The 23,531-nt window shown below is 44.2% G+C and overlaps 3 protein-coding genes across 4 annotated transcripts; 1 reads left to right on the forward strand and 2 right to left on the reverse strand.

Moving 5' to 3' along the window:
- Positions 1-52: 52 nt before the first annotated feature.
- On the reverse strand, positions 53-12,152 carry cep295 (centrosomal protein 295). Of its 2 annotated transcripts, none has more exons than XM_041046367.1 (30): positions 12,085-12,152; positions 11,825-11,999; positions 11,221-11,421; positions 10,888-11,012; positions 10,696-10,789; positions 10,410-10,523; positions 10,181-10,321; positions 9,764-9,947; positions 9,463-9,642; positions 8,946-9,182; positions 8,431-8,528; positions 8,087-8,284; positions 7,698-7,774; positions 6,770-7,574; positions 6,337-6,520; positions 5,918-6,112; positions 5,571-5,807; positions 5,365-5,462; positions 4,591-4,687; positions 4,082-4,300; positions 3,448-3,596; positions 2,811-3,267; positions 2,353-2,532; positions 1,732-2,225; positions 1,390-1,560; positions 1,219-1,279; positions 763-966; positions 520-592; positions 293-392; positions 53-185 (listed from the first exon to the last, which is right to left on the reverse strand). In XM_041046367.1, the coding sequence occupies exons 2-30, from the start codon at positions 11,921-11,923 to the stop codon at positions 144-146; spliced, it is 5,514 nt and encodes a 1,837-aa protein (XP_040902301.1). In that variant the 5' UTR covers positions 11,924-11,999; positions 12,085-12,152; the 3' UTR covers positions 53-143. The 2 variants fall into 2 exon arrangements, with proteins under 2 accessions (XP_040902301.1, XP_040902302.1); XM_041046368.1 differs by having other exon boundaries at positions 63-185; positions 3,225-3,267.
- A 239-nt stretch (positions 12,153-12,391) lies between these two features.
- On the forward strand, positions 12,392-18,799 carry med17 (mediator complex subunit 17). Its single transcript, XM_041046965.1, has 13 exons — positions 12,392-12,524; positions 12,809-13,053; positions 13,427-13,590; positions 14,109-14,328; positions 14,486-14,622; positions 14,749-14,830; positions 15,029-15,181; positions 15,452-15,582; positions 15,880-16,064; positions 16,544-16,681; positions 17,029-17,146; positions 17,306-17,465; positions 18,274-18,799. The coding sequence occupies exons 2-13, from the start codon at positions 12,819-12,821 to the stop codon at positions 18,480-18,482; spliced, it is 1,932 nt and encodes a 643-aa protein (XP_040902899.1). The 5' UTR covers positions 12,392-12,524; positions 12,809-12,818; the 3' UTR covers positions 18,483-18,799.
- A 112-nt stretch (positions 18,800-18,911) lies between these two features.
- LOC121187633 (V-set and transmembrane domain-containing protein 5) lies at positions 18,912-23,050 on the reverse strand. Its single transcript, XM_041046966.1, has 5 exons — positions 23,027-23,050; positions 22,491-22,852; positions 21,269-21,595; positions 19,739-19,882; positions 18,912-19,334 (listed from the first exon to the last, which is right to left on the reverse strand). Exons 1-5 carry the CDS (start codon positions 23,032-23,034, stop codon positions 19,303-19,305), a joined length of 873 nt encoding a protein of 290 aa, XP_040902900.1. The 5' UTR covers positions 23,035-23,050; the 3' UTR covers positions 18,912-19,302.
- Positions 23,051-23,531: the final 481 nt, after the last annotated feature.

Below are 23,531 nucleotides of genomic sequence, written 5' to 3' on the forward strand. Positions count from 1 at the left end.
CTGCAGCCACAGTAAGTGTTTTGATCCAGTGTTCAGAACATGAGGCACGAAATTAGGTTCAAATGACTTAAATACTTTATTGATCAAACTTTACAAAAGGGCCTAAATTTACAAAAGTAAAACTCGAACACATTCAGCGTCAGTCACTGCCGAGTCCGCTTGGCACGAAGCTTCTGTAAGGTTTTCTGTGAAGAGATGGTAAAAAAAAATTAAAAAAGAATTAGTATCACCTCAATTCAGGCAAATATTACAACACAGTTCGGCGCCTGCAGCCTCCTTTCTGTTTTTTTACCTGGTGGAACTCCTTGGCTTTCAGTCTGTTTTTCGCATATGCTTCCTGTCTGCTCCTGATCGTTTTCTGATGCTTCACCTCCTCCAGCTGCTCGTACAGTCTGCAGAAACACAACCACACGCAAACATTGCGTCATTTTGTTTTGTCAAAACCACAATTTATACTTAAAGCATAGGATCAAGTCTTTAATTGTAGAAAAAAATCTGAGTGAAAGAGCATTGGACTACCTCTGAGTTCTCTGGTGCATCTCGGAAATGTCGATCTTCACCTCATCCACCTTTTTCAGCCTGGGATCATTCACTGAGGGAAAATGGAAGCTGGTTGAATTTTCCAGGTTAATAACACTACAATACTTTTTGTAGAAGATCATGTATATTATGTTGATCACTTGTACAGCAACCACTGATGTTTTGTTGATGACTAAGGCATAGGGCACTTGATCAGTGGTTGTGATCTGGTCTCTGTCTTACAGCTGACTGGTTGAGACTCCTCCGCTTTTGACTTCTCTCTGGCCTCAGGTGGAGCTTGAATCTCAGGCTGAATCTTGGCAACAGCTCCTTTAGCCTTGATGTTTTCCACCCTGCAGGATGATCTCTGGAGCAGAGCTCTGTACTTCTGCTGGTTAACCTCCTGCAGGCCTCTGTTAGGTCCCCACTGAAACTCCAGGAACATCACTAAATGTAGGAAGGGGAAAAATGGAGTTTACAACGTTCTGACTGAAACAGGTTGAAATAAGGGCCGAAAAACAGAAGATTTCTGAGATGTATTTATCCTGGCTGAGTATGTTGAGTGTTGCCCCTTTTAGCTCCTGATCATGTCCATATTTAAATCAGTGGCAGGTTCAGCCTGTGATCTCACCCTGGCTGCACTCCTGAGAGCGTCACACGTTCAGTTAGATAGATTCAGTCCAACTGTTGTGATTTTACCTGGACGCGTTTGGTCCTTGTCCTCAAGCATCTCCACTGGTAACAATGTGGATTCTGACTCCTACAGGAAACAAGTTTTGTGTTCAGAGATCAGAGAGACAGATGCCTGCAGCTGGAGACATAACACTTTACAAACAACACAGGTTTTGACTGATACTTCTGTAGAATTACCTGCGTCTCTTGGCTTTTCTGTCCTTCCTCCCTCGCCCCATCTGGATGTTTGTCTTCCCAAACCCCCTCTTCCTCAGTGACGGTTGTCTCTTGGTCCTGCAGTGTGGTGTCTGTCAAGCTCACCAGTGTTATCTCTGACTGCTCCAGGATCCCCTTCTCACTGGCTGCTTCCTGAAATCCAGGAAAAGGTCCAAAGTACATGGCTCAAACAATGATGTAGGTTTTTTTAATAAAAAAATAAAATTAAAAAGAAGAAGTTAAAGAAGACAACAGTGTTTAAATACATTTTTCTTCCCAAAATAATCTGAACTAACCACCTGCAGTTGTAGCATATAATCATACCAATATCTTATCTGAGACGGGGATATCACTCCTCAGGTTTGAGCCCTGCTCAGACTCCAGGTCTTCGGCACAGAGGTCACTGAATGAAACCGAGTCTCCAGGCCTTTTAGAAATGTGGTTCCTTAGTGCCGCCCCTCTGGCTGACTGTGTGTGCGTGCCCACAGCAGGTGTATCATCACACATAGTTAGATTTGACAGATTCACAGCTGTTAGCTCCACATCTGTCCTCATGGTGTCTTCCAACATGAGGACAGATTCATGAGACAGGCACTGGGAGGACTCATGTAAGGCAGGCTTCTCAGTTCGAAGGCACTCAGGTGATGCTTCAGAGTCAACAGGAGGTGTGGAAACACTGTGCTCCCCACTGGCTGGCTCTCCTTCAGGAGAGTTAGGCACTCTGTGCTTGAGCAGGTGAAAGGTCATGGAGGGGTCGGCTGTTTCGTTGTGGGTGACCTCAGCCAGCAGCGGGTGAAATGAGTCTGAGCCCAGAAAAACTAAAAAAGGGGTGAAACATAAAGCAGTTATGTTTCTGACTAGGTAAAAAAAAATACATGCAAATACAAGATCGCTGACTTTGCCCCAAAAATGATCAGTAAAATAAGGAATTCACCGTAACCTCACCTTCAGTCCTCTCAGGGCCCAGATTCATTGAACTGGTTTGGTTCTGCAGTATCTGGTCCTCTGGATATGGACTCATACCCGGGGCAGTGGCACTGTGTGAAGAAGCTTCAGGGGGCAATGCTGGACATGACGGCGAAAAAGCCTCAGCGGAGACAGCAAAATCCACGTGGGTACTTTCACCTACAGACAGCAGATGAGTTGACAAACTGTCAGTTGTCAGAGTTATTTTTTCGAGCATTGAGTTGGAAGACATGTAGCAGAAGGGGCAGGCTGGACCCGGGACCTGGGCTGCTGCGGTAAGGACACAGCCGTAATCATACCAGGTGAGCTACAGGGACGCCCTGATCCATTTACCATTTATCATAACAATATTCCAGAGGTTGGACTTTTCGTTTTGTCTCAGTAATTTAAATGCTGTACTGCATGTGTCATGTTTCCACACACAACCCTGGTTTTACCTGAGACTCTACTGTGCTGATCATTATCCAGCTCCCCAACCAGAGGTCTCATTGGGCTCTCCTCCTGACCTTCATCCAACCATGTGGTTGCTTGCTCCAGAGCTGTCTGACCCATCAGCTGACCCGCATAAAAGTCCTGCCCACCACTCAGCCAATGAGAGCTGGACAGATGGGAGAGTCGACCAATCATCCGACTCAGAGTGGAATCCCATCCACCTTGGTCCAAGCTCACGGAAACCGGCAGACCTGGAAGCTGACCAATCATGGACGAGTGAGCCGACGGCTTACCGACCAGCTGCTCCATGGCTGAGTCCCTCTGGCCAGCAGCAAGACAGGATGACTGGTCTGCCAGCTGGCCAATCAGAGGCCTGAAAGAGTCCTGCTCTGGGTCCTCATCCTGTGACAGGTCCTCACCTGAGAAGTACTCCATGATTGGACAGGCTGTTTGGTTCCTTTCCTGTGACAAAAACAAGTCATCAACTGAACGGTGGATACGTTAAAGCAAAAAAATCACATTATCAGTTCTAAGTCTGATATAAAATGGAAAACACGCCCCAAGAAGCAGCGGCAGCTGGCAGCTCCTTTAGAGTTTATTCATGTTAAAACCATTTCCCCAAGTGGTTTGTGAGACACTGACCAGGCCACCTGTCTGCATCCCCGCTGTGTCTGAGGGAGGACACTGACGACCTGCAGACCCTGCGTCCTCCAGTCTCCTCTCTGAGGCTCGAACCACAGACTGCTGAGACACTGAAGATCCAGGTTCCTCCACACATGAGCCTTCACTGTCTGAAGAGGAAACGAAACACACTGTACTAACATGGCTCAGTCTGTGTGAGTATGGCCTGCCTACCTTAGAGAGGCTATAACCACAATTTTTGTAACTACATGAAATGACTGTGACAGTGTTTGGGTCGCTCATACTGATGAATCTGCTGCTTCTCTCAGCTTTTCATTGTTTAACTGTCCAGCTCGCACAGTCATTTTCACACTGCAATCTGCCAGCTGTGCAGAGTGTGTCACGTTTGTATGATCATGCATCTGAATGTTCTGTATGAACAACTGTAAACTTTTTCAGATGTGGTCAGAAAACCTTGTACAGACTAGATTGATTCAGCCGTGCCCCAAGAGTGAAACAACTTGTGCTATCTCACTAAGGTGTCGCAGCAAACGAACGCCAGGGTAGAGATGTGACACCTGCTATTAACATACCAGGATGATGACAGAGGGTTTTCTTGTGAAAGAAAAACAAATGTGGATTGTGTGTATTATACCTGTGGTTCTCCCAGCAGTGCTGAGGGAGATGTTAAGCTCCCTTGTGTATCTGTCTATAATGTGCTGGATGCTGCTGTCATTAAACAGATGCTCTACACCGGGGTGGCCTGCAGCCAAGCTGTTCTTAATGCAGGAGCTTTGACCAGATGGAGAGGACACGTCGGATAACTCTGCTCTTTGTTCTTGTTCCTCATAACATCTGACAGGTGGAGATTTATCTAAAGAAATGGGAGAAGAAAAAAGAGGAGAGAAGATTTAGGCAATGACAAAGTCAGGAACACTACAGACATGTTACAGGCTGCTGTATATACACAGTACAGGTCCAGCAGTACAGTATACAGCAGGTCACTGTCATCTTGAAGATGGACAGATGTAAGAAACCCTTCATGGACCCTGGTCCAACTGCCTGCAGAGCTGCATCACATTCTAACAGGTTTAAAGGACATGGTTCTTCATATATTTTCTGACATGGAGGATTTTTGCATGTTTCGAATCTGTTGTCCCTCACCGGTGTTTAAGTTCTGCTCAGGATCAGTGGTGATGTAGCTGCCGGTGGAGATGGTGGTGGATGAGAGGCAGTCGGAGTCCGGAGGCCTGTGAGGACACTGACACACACACACACACACACACACACACACAGATTTTAAGGCTCAACATTAACTACCATTTGGGGTTTTTGCCATTCTAATCTCCAGCTGTCCTGTGCTTAAGTTATCCATACTGTTGCCTTTTGCTAAAGGACTTTGTAGACATTTAAATCTGTATTTGATTTATAACATGTACATTCACACAGAGTCACTGAGCTCAGTTCAAGTGTAGAAACCTTCATGAAGCATTTTGATTAAACACATTTCAGGTTCAAGAATTTCACATCATCGCTCAGTATACAGAAACACACACACACACACACACACACACACACAAAGACACACACATCCACAAAGACATACCCTGACTTACACTTTCACTCTACAGAGGCAGACACACAGAAAAAGCTTCTCCAGCATAATCACAGACTGAGGCAGATACTGCCCAGCGCTCAGATTTGGCTACTTTTCATCATCGGTCCACAGCATGTGAACCTCAGAGGGTATTAGATATTTTTTTCTAACATGTAATAGAATGCTGTTAACATGTAGACATAATCAGTAAAAAACATTACTCCAACTTCAACTGCATAGAGAAAACAAAAATAGAGAGGTTGTCTCCTGCAGAGAGCACACACAGGCTCTTTAACTGCACCAACTCTCAAGTTTTGTACTTCATTACTTGGCCTGGTTACCTCTATGGGGAATCTGCAGCTTGTGATTGCAGGACCAGAGAAGTCGGCTCCTCTCCCAGAGTCAGAGGAAAGAGGTGAGATTATTCTCAGGACTGAATCTGGAAAACAAACGAGTGGAAATATCTTAATTTTCTCCTTCTTGTTTTTTTTAATCAAACTCTACCATTTCCTCCCCCTCTGTATTCTCATCTCATAACTGTACATACCAGGCTCTGAAGATTCTGGAGATGTTCCTGCCCCCAGCAGCAGTTTCTCTCTCAAGATGAGCTGGCTGGATCTCTCTGAGCTGGTCCCAGAGCAGGTTGGTCTTTCAGAAGTCCTCTTCCCATCGCTGGACACTGAGGGTGTCTGCATAGTCCTGTCAGAGGCCACAGACGAATCGGATTCCTGCTGCCGATCCCAGTCCACAGTGTGTGATGGCACCCTCGCAATATCTTCAGGGCCTGAAAACAACAGTCCAATCAACTGATACTCCTCTCAACAGCTTGACACATGGTTTGGGCATGTGATGAAAAACTGTATATAATTTGTGTGTTACTGGGGTTGAGCTGACCTGTGACTTGGCTGGGGCTGACTGGCGTGTCAACCTCCTGAATAGCACTGAGCTCATGTTGTTCAGTCATCTCCATGATTCCCAGCCTGACACGGGTCACCGGGGGCTTCGCTGCTCGAGGAGCAGGGGGAAATCCTGAGGGGAGGACTGACACCGGGGCAGGTCCAGCTGCTGCACTGGTCTGAGCGAAGGGATCTAAACAGAAAATGTTTAATTTACCCAAAGATTTTAATGAAACAGTGTTTTATATATAATCTATCCAATCTAATCTATAGTAATCTATCCATAACAAGGACCTAACAAAACAGCAGGAGGCAACATGGCAGTTATCCGTCCCAAGAGATCAACAAGGCATTCTGACAAGATCACAAATAGGAAATGAAAGAGCATGTATATTAAGTGGAAGCTGTGTCAGTCACCTGTCTCTGCACTGCTAAATGGTGGTTGTTGAGAGAAGCCATCTTTCTCCTGAGTCTCTTCTAAGCGTGATAAAGTTCCTCCATTAGACTCTTCTAGAGCTCTCAGCAGGGATGCGAGTAATCTGACGCGAGTCTGACCAATGTCCTCTGAAACCAGCACTTCACGGTCAGCCTCTGGAGCCCGCTGCAGGTGAGAAAACAGACCAGCTAAGTGGTTTCTGGTGTGCTGTAGTTCTTTGGCAACATTCAAAAAGGCCACTTCAGTGGAAACGATCCTCAGAAAGAGGCTCAAACATTCCAGCTGAGGAGTCTTTCCATTTATTACTTCACACTGCCACTTCATATCTTTGTTTATATTGGATTTGTGGAGAAACACAGTGATTTGTCTAGTGAACCGTAACAACACAAAAGCAATGGCACAGTTCTGTCTTACCTGTGTGTCAGTGTGAATCAGACCCTGCAACGTCTCCTTTTGCCACCTCATCTGCTCCATCTCCTCTTCCCGTCTCTGCCTCTCCTCTTCTTGCTGCCTCCGCTGCAGCACCACTGCCTCCCTCTGCTCCTGCAGCTCACGCCTCTGCATCTCCATGTCATCCCCTCTGGAGCTCAGGGACCCCGTCTGCAGGGAGCCACGTAGCAAAGTCCCAGGCTTAGCTGCCACATGGCCTGGAACCAGAGGTGCACCGTCCGTGATGCTCGGGCTAATGGCTTGGACCATGTCAGAGCCTGGCTGGAGTGGGATGGAGGGTGAGTGATGTGTTGTGCACAGCTTGTACGGCAGTGGCTCTGTGGTGAGCGAGGAGGGTCTCACTCTCTCTGGAAGGTGCTCTGTTACTCTCTCCATTATGCTGTCAGTCAGCCAGGCAGTCACATCTGGTCTCTGGATGCTGGGACTATTCCAACAAGATTCCACTTCATCTGGAAGCAACTTGGAGCCAACGCTGAAACTGGAGCCAGGAAGATGTGGAGGTGAAGCAGGCGTTTCAGACTCTCTTGTGGGAACTTCCAAAGAGGTTTGTGGTTGATTGTGGATATATGATGGCACTGCAGGAATTGTAGGGAGTTGTAGAGGAGCTGGAAGATACACAGACTGAGTACTGTGCAGAGGTGGGTGACTGACACCTGGAGGCATGACAGCGGGCAGCAACGACATGGAGGTCATGGTGTAACGCATTCGCAGAGCCTGCTGGTATTCCTCGAGGCGCTGGCGAGCCACTTCCACTGACCTCTGGTGAATTCTAAAATAAAAAGGTGGCCCAAGGATAAAAAGTCAAGTCTAGTTTTATTTTTGTTGGACAATATTACAAATTTTCCTCACAAAATTTATCTTGAAAGTATTTTGTCACCAGGCTTTAACACACCTGTTTTGTTCCAGCAGCCGTTGTTGGTATTCTCTGATCCTCCTGGTGTGATCATCTTCACCTGCAGGAGGCTCCAGCTGCAGAAGTGCAGGTAAAAATTATTCATCGCTTCATTAGCAACTGTACTGAGCTGAACACACTGTACATAGAATATTTTATATGGACTCAGTCTGTAAAAACATGCAGCCATATGCCAAATGTTTTGCCTGTTTAATGTCAAATTTTAATTTTGAGATGTTAAAATCATTATTTCAGAAATCCACCCATCATTCTGTGCAAGCACTTAAAAATCTCTCAACCGCGCTCAGATCATTAACCTGAATTGTGGATCCCAGCAAATGTGAGTTGCCAAAAAGGACAAGAGAAAATAGCTTTGAAACTTAACCAACCTCAGCGGCTAGACCAGGGCTGATGGGGGCAACGTGCTGATCATGGACAGGAGTGTGTGGTTGGTTAACAGGCACCTCCTGGGTCACAGCTGCCTTCAGATTTTCTCTCTCCTGCTGAGCCTCAAGCAGCATCTGCTCCAGTTTGGCCTTCTGCTCTTCAAGCTCCTGGAGCAAAACCGCCTGCTGCTGCGTCTCCCTCTAAAGTTCCCAAAAAAAATGTTTAAAAAGAGTGTCTGATGCCAAGCTGAAAACTTCCACACAACGTGGAAGACTGATGATAAGATAAATCAGATCAGATCAAAGTCAGAGCTCGTATAATCATATAAACAGGAATCAACATGTACCCTTTTCTTTTGTTCTTCTTCAAATTCTTGGCTTCTATTTGCGAGTGCATCAGGAAGTAGAGTATCTGCCACAGTAGACTGCGCCGTTGTTTCCAAAGCTGAATGAATTAAATATAAGAAAAAAATGGTTTATTATTGCAGAGCATTTGAACATTCAAGCTTTTTTTTTTTTAACTCAGAGACTTAAATCTGGAAAACAAACCAGGAACAGATCTTAAATTTGAGAAGAATAAATTAAAAGGAGGCAAAAACACAGCTGATATAACTCAGCAGCTGCATGTTTTTAAAATACATGAGAATATTCAAAAATATATTTATAACATCTTCATATAGCAACAATCATTATTAACACCAATATAGAATGAGTTGTGCACAAATGAGTGTCAACGAGGGAAAAATTATGAAAACAATGAAAACAAGGTCAGAAAATAAATCCAAAGCAAAGGGCAAAAAAATCTCAGGATTATCTCACATCAAATTCACTTCATCACAGGTGATGATAGTGAAGGACTTACCTGGTGGTGAGTGGGCAGGCTCAGGGAGCTCGATGGGGGTCGGCTTGTCCTTCTCTACACTGGTCAGAGAGCCTGTCTCGATGGTTGTGTCCCGCTCTGGGATCTGATCTGTGATCACGGTTGGTGAATCAGCTGCAGGGACATGACTGTTGTGCTCAGTCCACTGGTTCCTCTGGCTCCTGATTCGATCCAGGAGTTTCTTCAGCGCCCGTCTAGGTGCAGGTTTGGAGGGTTCAGCTGCAAATAAAGAAGCACTTCATGCAGGTGTGGTAAAGACAACTTTCATCAAAATTATCCCTTATTAGACAGTCAGATTGTATTCAGGGCTGGTAAAAGTGAGTTGTTTGTCCTTCACAGAAGATTTTACATAATTTACATAACATATTACAGTAAACTAAGATCTGTGTATTGACTTTGTGCAAGTGCTAGAGAATAAAAGGCTTTGGTACAAAGTCTTGTACCAACAGTTGAAACCTCATGAATTTAGGTTGTATGTGTATCTGGTGCTTCTCTTCACCTTGAGCAAATGTTCCTTGCTCAGTGCTTGCAGCTTCTTGCTCAGCGTCATGTTGTGTGTTTTCTGTTCCCGGTGTGGTGATTTCATCCAGTGTGACGTCCAGCTCTTGGTCCTGGCTGCCTGTGGACAGAGCTGGCAGAGCCTCGGGGACAAGCTGGACCACCAGGTCACCTTTCACCCCTGGAATCAGACAAAGCCGATGTTTAAAGAGGCTCCATCAAAACTATGCATGTGTGCTTTATCTCTCACAAAAGCAATGAGGCTATTTTGCTATCTGAATGAACCACTAAAAAGTCCTTACTCCTCTCTCCGGTGTACATGTCCTCAAAGGCAAACTCCATCTCCCTCTGGAAGTCTTCCCTCACCTCCTGTCGCTTATAGAGAGGCTGGAAGATCTGAGGAGGCATCTGTGACACCTGCTGTCTCCTCCTCAGCAGGTCCGTCTGCTGCATGTGCTCCAGTTCAACAAGCAAGCGCTCACGATCCTAAAGGAGGCCACCAGAAACAGATCAGGCACAAAAAGAGGTACTTATTATACACACCCTAAGCATTGTTTTTTTAAGCTACGTACCATGCCACCCCGGCATTCTGACACAAAACTATGACTATGTCCTGCTGTCTGTCAGCAGTGTTTGCTGGAGTAATGATAAGCAGCATCAGAGCAAATCATGTCAGATACATGTGAACAATTTTGGTGTCAATGACAAATAAGTTGTACCTGCACAAGCTGCTCCCTCCTCAGAGCCTGCTTCCCTCTGAGACGAGCCTTTTCAAGCTGCTCTTCTTTCCTCCTCTTTTCCTCCCTTTGTAGGTCCTGCACTCTCCTCACCTCTAGCTCAGCTTCCTCATGGGCATTAAGCTATAGACACATCAACAGATTAGACACCTATAATCAGGGGGACTAACAAACCATGGTATTAAGTGCATATAATAACCATAAGGCTTACCTGCTGAGTGTCTACCTCTCTGTCCACGGTGCTCTCGAGCATGTGGTAATGCGTAGCAGCAAAGGCACTCACATCAGATATCTTTACTACATGTGGCTTCTTGAAATCAATGTTCTGCTTGAACAAGAAAAGACAGAGTTACCTTGAATTCATCAAGAACCTAGACTTGGCAACTTAGACAACTTGAAATGCTAAATGTTATTTTTGTTCAGGGATTCAAACTGAATGAAGAGATATACAGGCGCCTTGTCAGGTCACCTCAGTACAGGAAAACAGATTCAATCACCTGAGTGGGATTCGGGGGAGGTGGTGGCAGGCTGGCCACTTTTGCTGATCTATCCTTTTCTACCTGTAGTGCCTTCTTCCTGGCATTGATGGCTCTACATACAAACAAAGGAACAGACTTAAAGCTAAGTTCTTTCTGATGACATTCAACATGTAAACATCTTTCAAGAAAAATGTTTGTGATGCTACTCACTGGCTTTGCCTCTCATGGTCTTTAAGCCTCTGTGATTTCAGCTCCTTCAGGGCTTCTCGATAGCGCTCCTCTGCTTTGGCACGATTGTCTTCCTCCCTCTGAGCTATGGCAGCCCAGTCGGGTTCCTTGTTAAAATAAATCAAAGTTGGCACACACACAAATTCAGTGATTCGCACACTGTATTCATCCTCTAGTGAGTTTATGATAATAAATATAAGCTCACAACTGTCCCTAAAAGATTTGGCAGCTTCATTAGCAGGTGTATTGTCTTTGTTCTGTAACCGAAACTCTGTCTGATAGGACAAGATATAACTGCTGTGTTTCTTATCTTACCTTATCTTTTGCACTGCTGTGTCCCTGACCGAGAAGCTGGAGGCTCTCCTGGTATAACCTCTGCAGCGAGACAAGTTTCTCCCTCTGTTGTCGCTCCCAGTCCTGCCTCAGCTCCTCTGCCAGCTGATCCAGCTCATGCTGCCGCCTCTGCTCCACCGCCTGGCGGATCTGCTGCGCAATGAGCCGCTGCTGCTCCCGAACCTGGGTGCCAAAGCGAAGTATATATGCACACACGATTTAAAGGTTTTTCTGAGGGGTGTTTTTCATAAAGGTTGCAAGGCTTATTTTGAAATGCTTGTCTAGAAAGAGTCTGTCCTCTGGTTTCAAATTCTCCAATGAGAAGTGCTAATGTTCCTTACTCATTAAATATCTTCGTCTTGGGTTCTGGTTTTTAATATTCTGTGGACTAAACGACTGATCGATTCGCCGAAGAAACAATCGTTAGTAACAGCCCCACCTGGTTTAATTGGAAATCTTTCTTTAAGAAACGCCCCTCAGGTGTTGACGGTGTCCGTTAATCAGAAATCACGCACGTGAAGTGAAGCAGAAAAACGGAGACACCACCTGAAAGAACTTTGTGTTACCGACATCTGACATTAGTTACCTGTTGTATTCGTAGTTTTCTCCTCCTTTCATGCTCCTCTCTTATTAACCGGGCCTCTTCGTTGGGGCTCAGTCTTAATTTGGCCACTTTTCTCTTCATTGTCTTTAAATGTTCCGGTGGACATTTCCCAAACGGCAGGTAGCAGCTCCGTTAGCCGCTGGCTTCACCGGACGTGCTAAGGAGACATTTCAAACGTTAAAAACAAATGCGAATGAATCAAAGAAATATCAAACAAAGTACCAGAAAGAGGCTAGATTTACCCCAGAAGTTTTTTGTTTATCGCCGGAGGTCCAACCGAAAAAAAACGACTGAACAGGTTTGCACTGACGTCACATCCGGCGGTTTAAACTGCCCGCCGTGCCCGTCCCGTGCGGAACAAAAGCCTGCTTGGTTCCTATCCATGGATTAAGTAGTTTCCTACTCGGAAAACACGGTGCCCGAAATACACTAAACTAAAAACAACGAATTACCTATAAAAACAAAATAAAGTAACACGAAGTACGTAAAACTATAACCGGGTGTGTGTGTGTGTGTGTGTGTGTGTGTGTGTGTGTGTGTGTGTGTCGGGGGGGGGCAGTAGAGTGCGTGTATTCCGGTGCAGACAGCGAGAGAAGAATGAACCGTATTCGACGTTGCTGGAAAACATACCGCAACTCCAGTGAATAACCTGTTATTGTTCGGACTCTACTGAATATAAGAGGTAACATTTACTCGAATAAAATATTATGTTGTTTTATGTGTATTTCTAGCTCTGAGGGACTTAATCTGTTAGATTAGCAAAGCGTTAGCGCTAGCTTGTGTGGCTAGCTAGATGCAGCACAGTCGCACACAATGCAGTTAGTTACTCCTAAATCATAAGTGTTAAAGACAAACCCTCAGGTTCCGAATCGTCCTAAGGGATCAAAATCCCAAGTATGGTCTCAGCAGGTCTTACAAATCATTCATTCCCCAACAGACCGTCTCTGCTCTTCCTCTTCTCCTTAGCCTTGTCATCATGTCCGGGGGTCCAGCAGTGAGGGTCAGCATTGAGTCCTCTTGTGAAAAGCAGGTGCAGGAAGTGGCCCTGGATGGGACAGAGACATATGTCCCCCCACTGTCCATGTCCCAGAACTTGGCAAAGTTGGCACAAAGGATTGACTTCAGCCAGGGATCTGACTCAGAGGAGGATGGGGTCGAGGGCGAACCCAGGGACCGTGAGTGGGGCAAGCAGGAGCCAGAAGAAGAAGAAGGTAACATATGGTCAAATGGTCAAAAGAAGACAGGAAGAATTTAGATTCACAGCTGGATTCTGTTAATCTGACTGACTGATCAATGACTAGATGATTCACTAGAGCTCTCAGGTTGCTGCTTAGCAGGTTTAAACCACTATTACAGAGAAGAGGTCTCCTTGTCAGCGTTGTCCTCATAGAGGTAAAGATACTGCTTTCTGCAACAGAATGAGAATGTTCTGGTATCCATGGCTCTGCCCAGGATAACCGTCTATAAATGACAGATGGATGGTTGGATTCCAAACAAACTGTACTTATATATGACATAACGGAGTCATGTGGGGTCTGTTTTTTCTGTTAGAATAAAATCTGATTAGCAGTTTTCTTTACACAGGCACAGTGAAGTTTCAGCCGTCTCTTTGGCCCTGGGACTCAGTGCGTAACAACCTGCGCAGTGCCCTGACAGAGATGTGCGTACTCTATGACGTACTTAGTGTGGTGAAGGAGAAGAAGTACATGGCCTTAGACCCAGTGCCTCAGGATCCAGCAGCCGGGAAGGTAAACTGCTAAAAAACATCTACAGGAGGGGCAATACTGGATAAATATTGTGCACATAGCGTGCAAGTGTAGCACTGATAAAATGTTCAGATGTGATAATTCATCTTTGGTTTATAGTTTGCATGCTCTCCTCATGTTATTATGGGTTCCCCCGGGTTCTCCTGCTTCCCCCCACAGTCCAAAGACATAGAATAGAATAGAATAGAATAGAATAGAATTTTATTTGCATGCAGCTTATGTTGATCAGTGACTCTAAATTGTCTGTAGGTGTGAATGTGAGCATGAATGGTTGCTTGTATTTTTATGTCAACCCTGTGATAGACTTATCTGGTCAGGGTGTATCCCGCCTCTACCCCACAGTCAGCTAGGCCTGGCTCCAGTCCCACCTGTGACCTTTAAAAGGATAAGTGGTATATATAATGGATGGATATGTGCACCTAGGCTGGCAAGTAGTTTGACACACATAGTTGCTTCCATCTGCTGCTCTTTCATAACAGCATTTTCTCCCCCTTGTGAAGACCCCCCAGGTGTTCCAGCTGATCAGTAAAAAGAAATCACTGGCCACAGCAGCACAGCTCCTCCTGAAGGGAGCAGAGAAGCTCACTAAGTCAGTAGCAGAGAACCAGGAGAACAGGAGACAGAGGGACTTCAACTCTGAGCTGTTGCGACTTCGCTCACAGTGGAAACTACGCAAAGTAGGAGACAAGATCCTGGGAGACCTCAGCTACCGGAGCGCAGGTGATATGTTTTTGATGGATTCTAAATTAACTCTGTAAATGGTTTTTATAAAATATAGTTGTTGTTTTGTTTTGTTTTAAACAAAGTAACACAAGGACACTTTTAACTTGTCGTCTAATCCCAAGCTGATGTGTTTTCTGACTGTTGACCCTTGCAGGTTCTCTTTTTCCTCACCACGGCACATTTGAGGTGATCAAGAACACAGACATTGATCTGGACAAAAAAATCCCAGAGGACTACTGTCCCCTTGATGTCCAAATCCCCAGTGATTTGGAGGGATCTGCTTATATCAAGGTGAGAGGGAATCGAAAGATGAATCAACATGTCTGTGGCACGTTCCACTAAAACACAGTCTTGAGGCACAAGGGAATATTATTTTCTCATGCTTTTTCAATAGTGCGGTACTGTTTATGTCTTCAGGTGTCCATCCAGAAACAAGCTCCAGACATTGGTGATCTAGGAACTGTCAGCCTGTTCAGGAGACCCCCAAAAACCAAACCTGGTATGGTCCATTACACACGGACATGACAGGACGTCTTCTGATAGGCATTAAACTTCTTACACCGGTTTAGTGACCGCCTGATTAGCATCATACCTTTGAAATGTCCCTATTCTCCCTTCCTCTCCATGTTCCACGTTTTTATCATTGTTCATCTCTATCCCGTTCCCCTCACCTGGTCTTTCCTTCCTCTCTGACCAGGTACCCAGCCATGGCATGTGAAACTAGAGGCGGCTCAGAATGTTTTGCTCTGTAAGGAGATCTTCGCCCAGTTGTCCAGGGAAGCTGTCCAGATTAAATCCCAGATCCCTCACATTGTTGTGAAGAATCAGATCATCTCTCAGCCCTTCCCAGGTCAGAACGCTCCTGATAACATTAAAAATGGAAAACCTCGGCACAGATGGGGTCGTTATTTTGTTCTGTGTAAGGACACAGACTGTGTCAATTTGTGGCTTTTTATACACACATACATACTGTAGGTTGCGTACAGCCACTGCCATTATGAAACATTATAAATCATCAATCATCACTGGGCTCTCGAGTCAGTGTTGATTTTTCTTTTCTGTATGGAGGTGCAACCAAACGCACTCATTCCTTGTTTCTTCTTATGATCCCCCTCTGTAGGTCTGCAGCTGTCCATCTCACTGTGCCACTCTACAGGGGAGAAGAAGAACCATCGGGCGTCTCCAGAGAAACCCAAACCAGATGATCACCTTTACGTACTGGAACACAACTTGCATCAAATGATGAGAGAGGTGAGACACTGTGTGAAGTCACTCTGCAGTTCTTCTCAGGCTGCTGTCGTATAGTGTTATGAGCTCTTATATCATAATATCAAAATTATTACTATGATTTGAGGTGACATTTCACGTCTTTCCTCCCTGTGGTGATTCTATAAATACTAGTTTTACTACAGTTCAGTCTTTATTGTCTAACATGGACAGTTTGGCTTGAAACATGATAAAAACAGACACATTCATAATGGTTTATATGTTAATAGCTTTCATTTTTATTAATGCTCATTGTATTGAACAGCCTAATGTCTGTTACAGTTCCACAAGCAGCAGCTGAGCTCTGTGGTGATGCCACATCCTGCCAGTGCCCCCTTTGGCCACAAACGCCTGCGGCTTGCGGGGCCGCTGGCCTACGACAAGGCTGAGATCTCCAGCTTGCAGCAGAATGAGGGGCTGCTGGAGAAGATCATCAAACAGGCCAAACACATCTTCCTACGGAGCAGGTACATTTTATTTCACAGTTGTTATTGCATTGTCATTGTATCACAACATTTTAAACTGCAAACATGTTGGCAGCCCACAGACATTCAGCTATGCCTCTATATATTACTACTGGAAGTACAGAATGCAAATTACAAATGCAAAGTGGCAGGTTTGTTATCAGCCATGGTTTGCAGTGGAAGTGGCTGCATGTCCTGCAGATGAGTTATATTTACCACATTTGGCCACTGAGGTGGTTCAGTGTGATCTCAGGAAAATACGTTTAAGAACACAAAACCAGAGTGTCTGTATGTATTACAATGCTTTCAAAACTATTCAAAAGAATTAGATTAATTTTACAAAGCTCTTAAATATTTTTTCAATTCTGACCTAAGCAATAATGTTTGTTAAAAATGTTTTTGTGTTTAGTTTTAGCTGAAAAATGGCTGAACTATCCTGGTATTATTACTGCAGCACTATTAATGTTTTCATCTGTGACCAGGACGGCACGAACCATCGACAGCCTGGCCAGTCGAATCGAAGACCCCCAGATCCAGGCTCACTGGTCCAATATCAACGACGTGTATGAGTCCAGCGTCAAGGTGCTCATCACGTCTCAGGGCTACGAGCAGATCTGCAAGTAAGTAGAGGAGATGAAGGAGGCGGGAGAAGAGGGAAGGATAAGGGAAGAATCAGAGCAGAACAGGAGATAAACTGCTAATGTATTTATGAGCTGCTTTTCATATCTGCAGAGCCTTTACATTTCAAATTATGTGAACTGAAAGCAGTTTGGAAGCCTGGTATACTTTTTCTTCCAGTTTTACTTCAGTCCAGTTAGAAAATTAGAAATAGTGTCGACTTTACAAAAAAATACCATGAGCAGAAATATGTTTATTTTTGTTCCCTCGGTCTGTGTCAGGTTTTATTCCACCTGACTGACATGTATGACCTTTCTCAGGCGAGGTTTGATGTGTTTTGTGCTTTCAGGTCCATCCAGCTGCAGCTGAACATCGGTGTGGAGCAGATCAGGGTGGTGCACAGAGACGGACGTGTCATCACACTGTCACACCAGGAACAGGAGCTGCAGGACTTCCTTCTCTCACAGGTATCACAGGTGTCTTCCTCGCACAGGAAGGTGTTGTTACTTGAAGCAGTGTGTATGGCTGCGGACCTGTTGGTTGTTAACTGTTGTCCGGTGCTACTCGTAATTGTGCCTGTAACGTGTGTGTCCCTGCCTGCCTGTCTCCATGTTGTGTTACTACAGATGTCGCAGCATCAGGTGCATGCAGTTCAGCAGCTGGCCAAAGTGATGGGCTGGCATGTCCTTAGCTTCAGTAACCATGTAGGCCTGGGCCCAGTGGAGAGCATTGGAAACGCCTCCGCTGTCACTGTTGCCTCTCCTAACGGAGAGTACGCCATCTCAGGTGAGACGAGTGACGTTGGTTCTGAGGTGAAAATACTCAATAAACACTTCTCTGTTTTTGTTCTGTTGTATTTAGGTGTTAATTCATAAAGAAAGTATGATCATACATATTTATAATCATATATAAGCTCTTCTTTATCTTAGAACAATCAATTATTTAACAACTTGTTAAAATCAACTGTTTGTGAAGCTTAATTGTTGCTATTGTGGTTTATTTTTCTTAATCCACTAAATGCCAGCTATCCAGTGCAACTGGTCCGATAACTAAATAATGCTGATCTGTTAGTTTCATCAGGTTCTTGTGTCAATATCTCAGGCTCCTCCTCCACGGCTCACCAGTGTGCACTGGCATTCAACAGTGACAGGAGGGGAAAGGCATAAGAACAACATTGGGACCTAAATGTGCAGAATACAAGGCAGCAGAGATACACGTTGCTGTTTGAATAATGGGGCTATTGATGCCGTTCTGTGTGGTAACTTGTAGCTCTGAATACAGCTGAGCCACTCCCAGTCTCTGGCTGTTGTGAAAATTTTGAGAGAAGTAGGAAATCTCTCAAAATCTAAGAGACAGGTTGGTACAAGCTGAGGGATCGTGGAGAAGGAAAATCACACCACTTCACCACAAAGTAACTCTGGGAATATATCAACACTCTTATCAACATCATTAATTAATGTTGGCAATGTGGTAAAGTAATACTGAATATCCTCATAACCTTAAATTGCAGAGAATTCAACATGGATATATTATTATTACCATAGGCAGATTTTAGTCACTAACAGAGAATGTGTGTGTCTGTTTGTGTGTTCAGTGCGTAATGGCCCAGAGAGCGGGTGCAGAGTTTTGGTCCAGTTCCCTCGCAGCCAGACCAAAGAACTGCCGAAGAGCGACGTCATCCAGGACGGCAAGTGGAGCCACCTCAGGGGGCCCAACAAAGAGGTCCACTGGAGCAGGATGGAGGGACGAAACTTTGTCTACAAGATGGAGCTCCTCATGGCTGCACTGACTCCCTGTCCTTAGCTACAGCCTCTGTCCGCAGACGCCTTTGGAAGTGAACTGGACAACCGACAACTCCCACACACAATCAGCCACAACATGTGGAAAGGGGTAGAAACACTGAGGTTTTGCAGGCCACAGGCTCTTTTGTTAATAATGTGACTTTTCCTTCCTTTGTCCAACTCATGGACTTTTTAAACATTACCTTTAGTGCTGCCTGCTCTGTTTTTCATAATGTAAGGTGTCGAGCACATGTACCATGTACCTCAAACAGCCTGATACAAAATAAAAAGAAAAGTCTGTAGGTGTTTATTAGTGTAAGAATAAAGCTTTGAATTCCATGTTTTTCTGATTAACACTTCAATACATTTTTAAGAGGATTATTTCAGCATTTTGCCTTTGTCTGATTCATCTGCTTTAAGGACGAACCATGTGTGAAGTTTTAGTGCTACCACCCAACAATTATTACACACTACCTGCTGTACAATTCAATGTTTTTTCAAAGCCTGATTCAAGTTCGGATGATTGTGGTGAAGAAGCCATAGGTGAAAGAAAATCACACAACTAATTTTCTTAGACAATAAATACAGTCTGTATTTTTTTTCCAATGACATGAGCGATATATTTCCATTCAATCATCAGCAGTGAGCAGTAAATGCATGTGCATTCAATGCAAAATGTAAACATAATACAATTTTTCATAACCGACGAGTCATCTTCCCGTCTTGCTAAAAAAATTATTTATAATTTTCAATTTATGTACATCTAAATTGTGAAAATGGTCCTTTTTTTGTGTTGCAGCTCTGACAAGTTCATGCAGGAACGAAGCACCGCTCAACGTCCATCAAAGAGGCTGCAGCTCTGTGGCATCGTTTTCTGCATAAAGGACGAATTAAACTTAGTACAGAAACTGACGTTAACACAACATACAGGTGTAACACAGTCACAATGGAACTTCCTTTGTACCTTTGCACTCAAAACACACCCATATTTATACTCAACACATGACTTCAACCCACGTTCACGCCCACCAAGCCATATTCATACATTTCACGCAATGCAGCAACACTAAGAAAGAAAGGCTGAGTAAACTATGAGCTGCAGGACAAACAAGCCTTTTTTAGGATCCTGTGTGTAATATCCCTGTTTAAAATTTATTTCCTCCCATCAAGCAGCAAAGTGAAGTTTGATCCTTAGTGCAAAGTTCATCATGTCATGTTTCTTACAAACTGATACCATTGTTCATAAAGCTGCATGTACATCAGAGACTTATTTTTCACCTGGCATTTGTGTCCTGCGTCTCCATGCCGCTATCCTCTTGTAGGCCTTGTCTAGGAGCCACATAGTGAGCATGAGAAGGGCAGCCAAACAGGCCAGTGCTAAGGCAGCGATGGACAGGTACTGAAGATCCTCATACAGCACCTCTGGAGGACAGGGACAAATCAAAAGAACCAAATCATATTTACTTCATCAGGTACTTACAACAGAAAGGCCTTGGGCACAAGCTACTTCCCAGAGATGTCAGCACAAAACAAACGTGTTAATAACACAGCTTGTGTGCTGAGATGCAGCAGCAGGAAGTCAATCACTATGTTCCAGTGTTAGGAAATGTAAGAAATAATACATCATCGTGTAAAAAACACAGTCTGACAGTATGTGTGTAAATAGTATGTATAACTATTTTTACATGTGTGTCACCCATTTAACACTAAAATCTTGTATCAGGATGTAATGTTTATCTTCGACATACAGATAAATGCTCATATTGTTTACTGATAAATAACAAAGATAAACTACAAGTCCCTGATCTGAAAGGCACATACAGCAATGTTTAGAATGTCACTCCACACTTTCACTGCCTCCACAGATACTGGTGTTTGTTTTTTTCTTTTTTACTTGTTCAGGTAAAATTTCACTGAGTCAAGCTCTCTTCTGCAGGAACACCCTGACTACATTCACACAGTTACACACTCTCATAAGCCTGCTTTTAATATCAGCAGACATGTATGGGAAACTTGGGCAGACCAACTTTTATCATTCAATCATATCAATACCCAGACTCCTGTGACCCTGTCCCGACAATCAGCAGCCATGGTTTCCTCTAAGCAGTTGCCTAGGATGTCTTCTACAAATGGATAATGATCCTAAACACACCTCAAAATCCATGATGGACTACCTCAAGAGGCGCAAGCTGAAGGTTTTGCCATGGCCCTCACAGTCTCCTGACCTAAACATCATTGAAAATCTGTGGATGGACCTCAAAAGAGCAGTGCGTACAAGACAGCCCAGGAATCTCACAGAACTGGAAGATTTTTGTAAGGAGGAATGGACAAAACAAGAACTGAAAGACTCCTGGCTGGGAAGGGAATGTGTCATCTGTAACTTTATGCCTTCTGGAGATCATTTCATCTTCCACTTGTTTAACTGTTCACATTTTGACCAGGGCTGCCCAAACTTTTGCATGCCACTGTAGCTATTGTTTCAGATTTGAATTAGGACCATCAGTGCTTGGCAAATAATTCCAAATGATTTTTTAGTTTTATTTTAGTTGATTCTGTTAAGGAATTGTTTGGCACGTTTGTTTGGCATCTATCTGGTTTGCTTCAGATAGATAGATTCTTTGTTCATCCCCAAGGGAAGTTCAGTCTGATTTTCTGTTGCTTGAATTAGGCAGCAGATGTAAGAGTGTGAAGGCAAGCGCTGCTAATTTCCTTAAACCTATGACTCCAGGGTGTTAATGTAAAAAGAAAACCATTTTCAAAAAATGTTGCATCAGGAATAACATACACAGAAGCCAAGATTCAGCTCACCGTTCACTTTCAGGATGAACCCAGCATCCCTGCTGCTTCCTGCTGTTTCTGTAACAGTGACCACGTAGTATCCAGCATCCTGCAACCGCAGGTCTGACAGGCCCATGGATCCATTATCGTATGGCTGCACTCTGCTGCTGTAATCCACCGTTATGTTCGTGTACACCCCAGGCTGCCACGTCCCTATGGTGCGGCTCACTGCTCCTGACATAAAGGTCCATTGTATGGTGGGGATCCCATTGCAGGTAACATCCACTGAGAAAAACACATCCTCCTGCACTGACCTGGTGAGGCCCCTCTGAGGAGAATGGATGGAGATGGCTCCAGCTTCCAAAGTGAAAAGGATGAAGAGGAGTGAAGAAATGGATTTTAGATTCACTGAGAAATGTTTTTCAAATGCAACAGATAAACACAGAGGCATGGAGCCAAAGTCTGTACATGTGGCTGTAAACAGATATGAATGCAGTATTTACAAATATTTCACACTGCATGATTAACACCTTCACCCTTCACACTCTCAGCTAATGTTCACCCTTCATCCAGGCATGACAATGATTACAGCAGAAACATTTCAGTGCGTGACACAATACAGCTCTATAAAAGAAAATATTTGATCATGACTGTTGCTGGCAAACTCAGAGACTCATTTGAACTAAATTCCAGTCAGAAATGTGCTTTCCTGTTAGTTTCTCTGACAAATTACTAGCTGCTTGCTGGAAGAATGAAACTTGTCAAACGAGCTGAGAGGTACCAGTTTGAATGGAGTCTGTAGTATTGGCCTCGTCTGTTCTGGCTGCCCCTCATCAAATATTTTCACAGGAGTTTCAGTGGGGGATCTGGTTCTGCTGGTGGTGTGTTTGCTCAATGAAACACAGGTAAAGAATTCCCCCTGAGAATACCAGAGCTGACTGAGAAACAAGACTGTGTGGGAGAAAGTGCTAATCCTTGTATCACAGTTAAAACATCAAGCAACAAATCTCCATGACACAGATTTCAAAATTCTTACCAGCTCTGATATGGAAGTTAACTCAAACAGAACCTGAGGAAACACTGTGAGTTTTATCTCCAGTTTTCGCTCCTGCCAGGTTCTTAGTCTGACCCTATGTATTTAGGCTTGAACAAATATAGGATTGTCGTATAGACACGCTCTCAAACACAATAGCCAAATATGTCAGTGCTCTGGAGAGAAAACAGATTCTAAAGATGTGTTGGATATGCTTACCTAGGTCACAAATATATAATGCGATGCTGAAATACACAGCAACATCTTGTACATCCCAGAGCCTAAAATGCCACATTAGAAACTCAGACCCATTGGTCAAACAGCAGTCGAAGAATCTCCTCCAGGCTATTTCACATTGTGAAGCATTCTCCTTTCTGTCTTTCTCCCTCCACCACAGCCTTTTGTGGTTCCAAAGGTTTCCTCTTCCACTGTCTCTGTTTACAGGTGTTGGCGAGGGTGCGTGTGAGAGTTTCCTTCCTCGGAGAGTGTCCGCCACAGAAGTGCTGCAGTTCCCCTCCTCTCTCAGGACTGTGCTGGATTTCTCCTCATACCTACGCAAGTCAGTGCCAGCCAGCCGACACCTAACAGACAGGTTCAGTCAGAGATTACTGAGCAAACACGTCCCAAGCATTATGTGATTACACACACCCACATACACTTGAGGGAAGAAAGCTATAGAGCGACGACACACACACACACACACACTGTATATCCTTCTCAATTTCCTCACTGCCCCACTCCCAGCAGCCACTCACCTGTGCATACACAGACACACTATCTCAAAATGAAACCAGGATAGGTTGAATCAGGCGGTATTTATGCTGTGACACACCTGGTAAAACGTGTCAAACAGGAAGTGTGTACTCACACATATGCACCAAGAAACACAAACGCACCGTGAACACAACCGCAGTGAACTGACATTTCAAAATCATTTAAAATGATTTCAGCCTGACAAAAGTGTCTTGGTGTTTCTCATCAGACTGACAAAAACAAGTTAGTGTTCTTATTAAAGAACAACCAAATTACGAGCTGGTGATAGAAATGAAATAACATCTCTCGCCTCTAATAAATATTTGATGTAAATAGGAATTCAAATGAATGGAAAAATAAAACTGAAATCAGAAGGCCCTGTCGCAGTTAGAATGAGGGTTGCGAAAATTAATAGTTCCATGCAACTAGAGAAAATTACACATTGGTAGAGAAACAAGGTTAAAACCTTACAAGATATGTCAGGCTTTTATTGATTACATGAAAAAC

Source organism: Toxotes jaculatrix, chromosome 9 (genome assembly GCF_017976425.1).
Source record: "Toxotes jaculatrix isolate fToxJac2 chromosome 9, fToxJac2.pri, whole genome shotgun sequence".
Classification (NCBI taxonomy): domain Eukaryota; kingdom Metazoa; phylum Chordata; class Actinopteri; family Toxotidae; genus Toxotes; species Toxotes jaculatrix.